The following is a 9,835-nucleotide window of genomic DNA, read 5'->3' as shown; positions in this document are numbered from 1 at the left end:
AAAAAGAAAATAAATCACAGGACCAGGCAGATGTGGAAGTATTCCAGGAGAACAGTGCTGTCCGGTGTTAAGTGGCCATGGTGCTGGCGTTGAATCTGAGGTCTGCTGTCTTTATTCCCTTTATTGAAAGGGAAGGTTATAAAGCAGATGTGGTATTTGACAAAGAAACAGAAAGGGAGGGTTAGTCACTGTTAGACTTGGGACACGGGACCAACCTGGGACTTTCCTTCAGGTGCGACCAGACAGGAAGAAAATGCAATGTCCTCACTTTGTCATTCAACATTCTTTAACTTCCTGTTTCTGTTCTGCCTAAATCACCCGTTCTCATCCTTAGGGAAGCACTGGCCTATTAGAACCAGCCTGGAACCGGGTCCTGGTCTGTGCGAGGAGAGCTGCTGAGAAACCAGCAGAGACTCCAGACCAAACCTGAGCCGAGGAGAAAGGGAACCGCAGAGAGAAGTCAAGTGGGGCTGGTGGCCTTGGTGGCTCTTTCCTGGTCCTGCCTGAAGAAGGACAGTTCTTGTCAGTTCCCTTCACCGGGACACACCAGGAGGCTAAACCAACCTGCTTGGGGTGCCTCGGTAAGTACCCACATAGAATTCTCACCTGCCTCTGAGGAGCAGGCTGAGCCTGGAGCCGAGGTGTGGGGGCACAGAGCACATCTGTCCCGCGCCGGGACGCCGGCATGGTGTTGCTGTCCCTACCCATCTCAAGCCCCTACAGGCCTGCTTCCCTCCTTACATCAGCCCTCCTCTCTATTGCTCCATCCTGGGTCCTTCAGGCCTGGCTGTGGTCCCCTCTCTTCCAGGAGCCCCCCTTGACTGCTGCAGCCTCTGAGCAGCTCTTAGAGCTCCCCGTTGGTGTCAGCACTGATTCATGGTTTTTTTTGCTGTTTTTTTTTTAGACAGAGTCTTGTTCTGTCACCCAGGCTGGAGTGCAGTGGCGTGATGTCGGCTTACTGCAACCTCTGTCTCCTGAGTTCAAGCGATTCTCCTGCCTCTGCCTCTGTTGGAAATAGATGCTTGCTGCTGCAAAGAAAAATTAGCACTGAGACAAAGGATTTTTCAGCAGCGCAAATTTTACTTCCTGGACGGCAGGAAGGGTACTCTCACTAGCCATCTTGCCATGAGAGTACAGTGAACAAAGAAAAACACACAAATTTATTCCTTACACATTTGGGGTCGCCCTTACTGCTGTGTCTGATCTCCGTTGGCTGGAGCCAGACCTCACAATCTAAACTAAAACCCAGTTGGCTAACAACTCAAAACTTTTCCAAGCAGGTAAAAAGCAATGGAGAGACATGCCTGTGAGCACGTCCAGCACAGATATCTTTGTTTAAGTACAAGGACATACAATGTACTATGTGCCTGCAAGCATGGCATGTCTAACAGCTACATAGGATAGGGCTTAACAAAGTTATTAGCACACTTATTCTTTAACAAAAAAGGAAACTTTAAAAAGGAACTTTTCTACTTCCCACAGCCTCCCAAGTAGCTGGGACTACAGGCACATGCCACCGTGCCTGGCTAATGTGTATTTTCAGTAGATATGGGATTTCACTGTGTTAGGATGGTCTCCATCTCCTGACCTGGTGATCTGCCCGCCTCAGCCTCCCAAAGCGCTGGGATTACAGGTTTGCGCCACTGTGCCTGGCCAATGTTGCCCTTTTAAATAAATGTAGTCAGGCTTTTTTTCTTAAATGAATTGATTTAAAGATACTAAGCACAGTGTGTGTATGTGGCTGACATTCTGAAACAGACTCCAGAGGTAGCCCCTTCTGAAACATCCACTGGTTCTAAATGAACCCCTGGGCCAGGTGCTCTGATTTTTGTTTGTTTTGAGACAGGGTCTCCAGGCTGAGTGCAGTGGCAGGATCACAGCTCACTGCAGCCTTGACTTCCTGGGCTCAAGTGATCCTCCCACCTCAGCCTTCCAGGTAGCTGGGACCATGACTCGTGCCACTAGGCCTGGGTATTTTTTTTTTTTTTAAGAGATGGGTTTTTGTCATGTTGCCCAGCCTGGCTCAAACTCATGGCTGCGTCCACCTTGGCCTCTCACAGTGCAGGGATTACAGGCACGAGCCACTGTGCCTGGCCTGGTTTTGTTTTTTCAGCGATGTGGGAAGTTATTCAGCTAGGTGTGAGTGAGGAACTGGAACCTTTCTCCTGGACCTCCGTGCATGGATTTGGGAACTTCTTTCTCAATCTCAGTCTATTTTCCTCCAATGTTTAGGGTCTCTGTTCTTTTCTGTGCAGTCCTGACCACTACATGCGCTCTCCACGGTTGTAAGGGATGGTGGTTTGGACACAAAATACCTAATATCCTGGGTGTCAAAATTCCCTAGTGAAGTCAGGCCCTGGGCTTCTGTTTTGTGAGTCTCAGAAATCAGACAGACATGAGCTGTTATTAGTGGAAGCACCAAATAAATACTCTGGTGTGCAGTTTTGCTCAGCCTGGCCACTGAAAGAGCCACCTAAATAAAATCTTAGGTCCAAAAAAATTGGCCTTCCAGGGCCCCAGCACCCTTTTTACCAGTCTAGAAATGTTGCAGGACGAGCCGTGGACAAAACCCCTCAGACACGGGAGTGAGGAAGGAAGAGACTTTATTCAGCCATGGAGCATCGGCAGACTTGTATCCCAAAACCGAGCTCCCCGAAGAGCAGTTCCTTTCCCTTTTTAAGGGCTTACAACTCTAAACGGGGAGCAGAGGTGAAACTGTGTTATTGCCCGTTGGCCAGGCAGCTGAGCTCACAGTCTTTGGCTTTCACTGATTTGCTCATTTATATTCGGCACAGACGGAAAGGGAAGAAGCGGAAGGGTCACCAGAGCTGAACAAAGGCAGTAAATCACCTGGTGGCAGACGCAACTCTAACCGGGAGTCTGGATTGTACAAACATGGAGTGTGTGACTGGGGGCAGGTTCCTGGGTCAGAGGCAGAACATTCCTCTGCTACATTCTCAAGGTTTCTAGATAACATAGATACCAGTTACAGAAGGGGAGTTATTTCCCCAGCCCCTCAGGGCCACTGGCATCAGCTAGTCGCCTGACTGCTGACTTTAGCTTCTTGCTATTTTACTTTTTCTGCCAGCAAGCAACAGGCAGGAAATAAATGGCTTCCCTCACAGTAATAATCTTTCATCAGCCTAATTTCCTTTCTTTTTAATCTGAATGTATGGTGTAATGTGCACAAAATACACAAGTCCACATCTCAGCATTCTGTGGACTCAAAATGTGCCAAAGGTGGAAACTTTGCTTCTGTAACATGTTAGCAGTCAACTTCTCTATACATCAAACATTCAGCAAATTCAAACATTTTCCACAAAAGCTGTGTGACTTTGGCCAAATTACTTAACCTCTCTGAGCTTCAGTGTGTGTACTTCCTCATGTCATGATTAAATGAGATTTAATACCTACTGGCTTAAAAAGGAAAAAAATTAAATGAGACAATGGGTGTGAAGCAGTTTGTGGCTGAAAGTAAGCATTCAATAAATATTCAGTTTTTTTTTTTTTTTTGAGACAGAGTCTCACCCTGTTGCGCAGGCTGGAGTGCAACGGCATGATCTCAGCTCACGGCAACCTCCAAATTTTCCTGCCTCAGCCTCCTGGGCAGCTGGGATTACAGGAATGTGCCACCAAGTCGGCTACTTTTTGTATTTTTAGTAGAGACGGATTTTCACCATGCTGGCCAGGCTGGTCTTGAACTCCTGACCTCAGGGGATTCACCCTCCTCGGCCTCCCAAAGTTCTGGGATTACAGGCATGAGTATTCAGTTTTAAAATTGTAATCTCTCAAATCTGGCCAATATGGTGAAACCCTGTCTCTACTAAAAACACAAAAATTAGCCAGGCGTGGTGGCCCGCACCTGTAATCCCAGTTACTCCGGAGACTGAGGCAAAAGAATCGCTTGAACCCGGAAGGCGGAGGTTGCAGTGAGCCGAGATCGCGCCACTGCACTCTAGCCAGGGCAACAGAGCAAGACTCCAAATCAAAAAAAAAAAATTAATCTCAGCAGTGGCGCCCTGCAGAGGCTACACCCTGGTGGGACCGAATCTCCCGAGTCTCTGCCGCTTCCCCTGATCCTTGCACCAGGTCAATCCTTCCTTCACCCAGGGTCTACTGAGCGCCATCCCTCCTGCTGGACGCTGGCTACCCGAGTAGGGATCAAGCCAGGTCCCTGCCATTCCCCAGCACGCAGCCGAGTAGGAAAGCAGCTCGCAAAGCCAGCGAACGGGCAGCGATCCAGGTGTGTACCTGGTTTTCTCAGGGCAGGCGGGGAGCGCAGGTCTGTGTCTGACGCGGTGCCAGGGGTTCGGAGCGGTAATCCAGGAATCTGGCACTGCCCCTTTAGGAGCGCGGGCGCAGGAAGAGAAGGGGACTCTGGGTGCAGCCCTAAGGCCCAGGAGGATCCGCGGGAGGCGGCAGGACCCAGGGCCTTGAATGCCGGGCCGCAAGATCGGCCTCCTCCCGTCCGCGAAAGGAGCCCCGAAAAGCTTGTGCCCAGGAGGGAGGCCTCGGCCTGGCCGGTCACCTTGCAGGAAGGGTCCCGGACAGCGCAAAGCCAATGCAGGAGGCGCCCCGCCCTAGCGGATGGGAAGCGCCCCAGCCGCTGAAGGCAGAAGTAACGGCCTGCAGGCTACGGAACGCCGGGCGTTCGCCAGGGCGGGAGGAGCCGGAAACTCCGGGCGGGAGGCCTGTGGGCCCAGCGGTGCGGCCGCCGCCGAGGGGGCGGGCCCAGCTCTCCCGAGGCAGGTGATGGGTCGGCCCCGGTGGCGGCGGCGGCGCGCGCGACGGTCCCCTCAGTCTGGGTGAGTCCCTGGGCGCGAGCCCGGTCCCCGCTAGCTCCTGAATTGCCTCTCGGCGCCGGGCTGTGACTCCCTCTGGCCGGCCCGGACTCTGGCTCCCGCGGCACCGTCTGGAGGGATAGAGCCCGGCCGGGGCCTCCTTTAGGAGCGTTTCTGTTCTTCTACTCGGTCCTGCCCGGCCAGGACCCCTCAGGGACTTTTGTGGGGCAGGGGCGAATCGTGCGTGGCCCAGATGACCCCAGGCCTAGAAGAAGGCAGTGCGGGGCGGTGGCGGCGCGCACCGCCGAGTGGAACTGAGAGCGTCCCCGGGGCGGGAGCCCGGTAGCGGGGGCAGGGAGACGCGGAGGCTGCCGGGATGCGGACCCAGGGGACGCCAGGCCGGAGTGCGGGAGCCGGAGACGCGAAGGCGGAGCGGGAACGGGATGAGGGAGGGGGCCAGACTGGGAGGGAGGGTGGAGCAGGGGCAGGTCCTGGGCGGGTCGGACTTTAGGGAGTGGAGAGGAGGATCCTGGTGGAGAATAAAACCAGCTGCGCTGAGGCCCGAACACTTGGAGGCAGCAGGGTCCTAGGAAAAGGTTGAAACAGCAGGAGCCCGCCAAGAACCGCCGTGAAGGAGGGTAAAGGAACCGCCCCTGTATCCAGGACGTCCGTTTCAGATTTTGTGGTTCTTGCAGAGCGGGAGCCCACACCAAGATATAGTATGATAACACCTAATAAAGGTGCTTTCGATTCGGTCATTACTTTGGTGATGAACTGAAGACATAATGACTTTTTAAAAAATTTTATTATGAAAGCTTTCAAACTTACACAAAAGTACAGAACCCGGGGGGCGGAGGCTTCAGTGAGCCAAGATCATGCCACTGCACCACTCCAGCCTGGGAGACAGACGGAGACCCTCTCTCATTAAAAAACAAAACAAAACAAAACAAAAACACAGACACATTCCAAATTCACACTGATAATATGCTAATCTTATCTACTAAAAAAGTTCCTTCTGGTCAGGATGGTGGCTCATGCATGTAATGTCAGCACTTTGGGAGGCTGAGGCAGGTGCATCACAAGGGCCGGAGTTCAAGACCAGCCTGGCCAAGTTGTTGAAACCTCGTCTCTACTTAAAATACAAAATTAGCTGGGCATGGTGGTGGGTGCCTGTAATCCGAGCTACTTGGGAGGCTGAGGCAGAGAATTGCTCGAACCTGGGAGGCGGAGGTTGTATCGAGCCAAGATCGTGCCACTGCACTCCAGCCTTGGTGACAGAATGAGACTCCATCTCAAAATAAGTTCTTTCCATGTTTAAAGTGTATGGAGGTTCAGTTATTGAAAATAAAAAGAGTTCTGGAGATTGATTGCACAGCAGTGTTGACAATGCTTAACAGAACTGTACAGCTAAAAATGGTTAAGATGGTGAATTTCATGATATGCCATGATTTTTTTTTTTCTTTTTACAGACAGGGTCTTGCTATATTGTCCAGACTGGCTTCAAACTCCTGGGCTCAAGCAAACCTCCTGCCTCAGCCTCCAGAGTAGCTGGGACTACAGGCGAGCACAACTCGCCTGGCAAACCACAATTTTTAAGTTCCTTTTAAACAAAATCTCCTCTTTGACTTAGAACCAAGGTAAAGAAAAATAATTAATTAAACAAAATCTAATATTTCAAACCAACAAAGACATTTGACTTCACTTGTGCAACGGAAAGTAACTCACTGGCCAAGTAGAGGCCTCTGGAGTTGTATTTTCTTTTCTTTTCTTTTTTTTTTTTTTTTCAGACGGAGTTTCGCTCATGTTACCCAGGCTGGAGTGCAATGGCGCCATCTCGGCTCACCGCAACCTCCGCCTTCTGGGTTCAGGCAATTCTCCTGCCTCAGCCTCCTGAGTAGCTGGGATTACAGGCACGCGCCACCATGCCCAGCTAATTTTTTTTATTTTTTTTAGTAGAGATGGGGTTTTCACCATGTTGGCCAGGATGGTCTTGATCTCTTAACCTTGTGATCCACCCGCCTCGGCCTCCCAAAGTGCTGGGATTACAGGCGTGAGCCACTGCGCCTGGTGGAGTTGTATTTTCACTGGGAAGGCTCTGGAACGGACCTGTTGATTTTGGTGCTCAGCGCACTGGACCTGGCGTGGGATGGAGGTGAAGCACGGGAGGTGCCCTCCGGTTTACACTAGAACCAGAGGGTTGGGCCAGCCCAGCAGTGCGAGTCAGATTTCTCCCAAATGTTCCTGTTTTCTTACCGTCTAAGGCTCTCAGGAGTGTGAATGAAGTGTGAATTCCCCTTTTTCCCCACTCCCATTCTTTAGGGCCCACCTAAACTGGGAAATGTGTTTTCAAAATGACATCTATCCATGCCTGTCTTGTTCCCTAATGTACTTTATGGAAATTCTTCACACTGCTAGAGCATTGGCGTTACTTGTTAGACAGCCTTCCACGACCTAGCTCTTTTCCAAGCGAGTCCCACATAAGCAGCCTTGAAACCTTCTTTCTGCCTACTCAAAAACAAAATAAAACCAGAATATGAGGAAGTGACAGCCAGATTTTTTTTAATAAAGTATAATTTAAAATAATTTTTTACTCTTTTTTTGTTTTTTTGAGATGGAGTCTCACTCTGCCACCCAGGCTGAAGCGCAATGGCACAATATCGGCTCACAGCAACCTCCACCTCCCAGGTTCAAGCGATTCTCCTGCCTCAGCCTCCTGAATAGCTGGGATTACAGGCGCATGCCACCACGCCTGGCAAATTTTTGTGTGTTTAGTAGAGACGGGGTTTCACCATGTTGGTCAGGCTGGTCTCGAACTCCTGACCTTGTGAACCACCTGCCTTGGCCTCCCAAAGTGCTGGGATTACAAGTGTGAGCCAGCGAGCCTGGCATTTTTACTCTTCATTAAAAAGTAGAGATGGAGTCTCACTACCTTGTCCAGGTTAGTCTTGAACTCCTGGCCTCAAGTGATCCTCCTGCCTTGGCCTCTGGCAATGCTGGGATTGCAGTCATGAGCCACAATGCTTGGCCAGGGCTTGGGGTTTTTGACTCCTCTTGTCTTCCTCCAGGAACCAGTGTTTCCTCTGGAGCTAAATTTTCATTATATGAGTTAGCACTTAGCTGAGAATTAAAGAACCAATTGAATAAACTTCATAGAGAGTTGTATTGGTTATTGAGTGACAGCTGTTCAGGAGACTATAGAGGAACCACTCAGAAGAGGCAGGGTGCAGTGGCTAACACCTGTAATCCCAGCATTTTCGGAGGCTCAGGAGGGAGGATTGCTTGAGTCTGAGAGTTCAAGACTAGCCTCGGCAACATAGGGAGATCCTGTATGTACCAATACATTTTAAAATTGGCTGGGTATGGTGGTGCACACCGTGGTCCCAGCTACTGGGGAAGCTGAGGTGGGAGGATCGCTTGGAAGATTTAGGCAACAGTGAGCTGTAATTGTACCACTGCACTGCAGCCTGAGTGACAGAGGGAGACCCTTCTCCAAAAAAAAAAACCAATCAATAAAATATCTGTAGGAAAATAATGTTATTGCTAATAAATGACTCAGCCTTTAACTTCCTTTTTTCTCATGGAAACAATTGTGATTTTACATTAAGCTTTTTTGAGGAATGTGGCCATCATATTATATCATAACTGCCTGTATACAGGAGATGATATGAAATGAATGAACTGTTTTCTTACATTTTCCTTTGTAGGGAAGATGGAAGAGTTGAGTCGAGCCCTGGCTAGTAGCTTTTCTGTGTCTGAAGATCTGAACAGCACAGCTGCCCCACACCCCCGCCTGTCCCAGTACAAGTCCAAGTTCAGTTCCTTGGAGCAGAGTGAGCCCCGCCAGCGATTACTGGAACTGCAGAAATCGTAAGGCAGCTTTAACTCCTTGGCTTCATTCTCTGGGCTAGGAGCTGTGAACCATTCAGGAGGCTCTAGGCTTGTCTGCAGAGTCCCCTTCAAAGTAGACCCTTTGTAGGCTGATCTTCTTGCCCACAAGGTTGGGAGGGGTAAATCCTGGCAGAGGTAGGTTTTTCTTTTATACCCAGAGCTTAGGAAAAGATGAGGAAGTAGGGAGGACCAAGGTTTGAAAGCAAAAACTCAATTATTCGGTTAAGTTCTTCCTTTTTTCCTGGCAGCAGTACTGAGCCCTGTGGTCCAGGAACTTGTGAAAGCCACGCCCAGACTTTCACTCCCCACATTCCCTGGGATGCTTCTGTGTGGCTCCTGCACTCTGAACGCTGGGATTGCTGTAGTCTTCCCATCTGCCTTCACTCTTGGGAGTTGAAGACAAATAATTCCTAAGGGAATCTGAGGAAATGTCTTCCATACACTTAATTCTAAGTGCCAAGATGTGCAGACAGGGAAAGAGAGCAGGATAAGAGTGTTTGGGGCTGAGCTGCTCTGAAGGCAGGACTGATCCTTACATTCCCAGTGCAGCATGGGCCTCTTCCGGGTCATAAATTAAGGAATTAGGGATCAGAAGAGATGACTAACAGCTGCATCGTTTCCGTACAGTCTGCATTTTGCCCAGTGTTGCATCACTGGATGTGTTTGGCAAAGATGGTTCCCTGTGGCTCTGGGTGGCTTGCAGAATACTCTCCCAGATGATTCTTCCTCTCCCCATTTTAAAAAATGTCATTAGTTATTTTCGAATAGTTAATACAGTCATATGGTTGAAAATTTAAAATATATGGAAGAGGCCAGGTACAGTGGCTCATGCCTGTAATCCCAGCACTTTGGGTGGCTGAGGCGGGTGGATCACCTGCAGTCAGAGATTCGAGACCAGCCTGACCAACATGGCGAAACCCTGTCTCTACAAAAAATACAAAAATTAGCCCGGCATGGTAGTGTGCGCCTATAGTCGCAGCTACTTGGGAGGCTTAGACAGAAGAATCGCTTGAACCTGGGAGGTGGAGGTTGCAGTGAGCCGAGATCATGCCATTGCACTCCAGCCTAGGTGACAGAGTGAGACTCCATCTCAAAAAATAAAATAAAATAAATAAAAGAGTATACGGTGAAGTCTTCCTAATTCTGTCCCCTAGCTATCCAGTTCC

At 49.9% G+C, this 9,835-nt stretch overlaps 1 protein-coding gene across 5 annotated transcripts in view; it reads left to right on the top strand.

Annotated features, from left to right (window-relative positions):
• The first annotated feature begins 3,900 nt into the window (after window positions 1-3,900).
• Window positions 3,901-9,835, top strand: part of LOC108295896 (snurportin-1-like) — a 12,719-nt gene continuing 6,784 nt past the window's right edge. The window contains exons 1-2 of one of the 5 annotated variants that reach the window (XM_017518238.2): window positions 3,901-4,243; window positions 8,486-8,648. In XM_017518238.2, coding sequence (XP_017373727.1) covers window positions 8,491-8,648 — 158 coding nt within the window. In that variant the 5' untranslated portion in view covers window positions 3,901-4,243; window positions 8,486-8,490. Of the gene's footprint in view, window positions 4,244-4,675; window positions 4,806-6,870; window positions 7,259-8,485; window positions 8,649-9,835 lie in introns of those variants that run through there. The other 4 variants (XR_005198285.1, XM_037734807.1, XM_037734805.1 and 1 more) reach the window with 4 other exon arrangements.

This window comes from Cebus imitator, unplaced genomic scaffold (assembly GCF_001604975.1).
Source record: "Cebus imitator isolate Cc_AM_T3 unplaced genomic scaffold, Cebus_imitator-1.0 Scaffold664, whole genome shotgun sequence".
NCBI lineage: Eukaryota > Metazoa > Chordata > Mammalia > Primates > Cebidae > Cebus > Cebus imitator.
The sequence above is the reverse complement of the archived record's forward strand: the minus strand, read 5'-3'. Positions and strand labels throughout refer to the sequence as shown.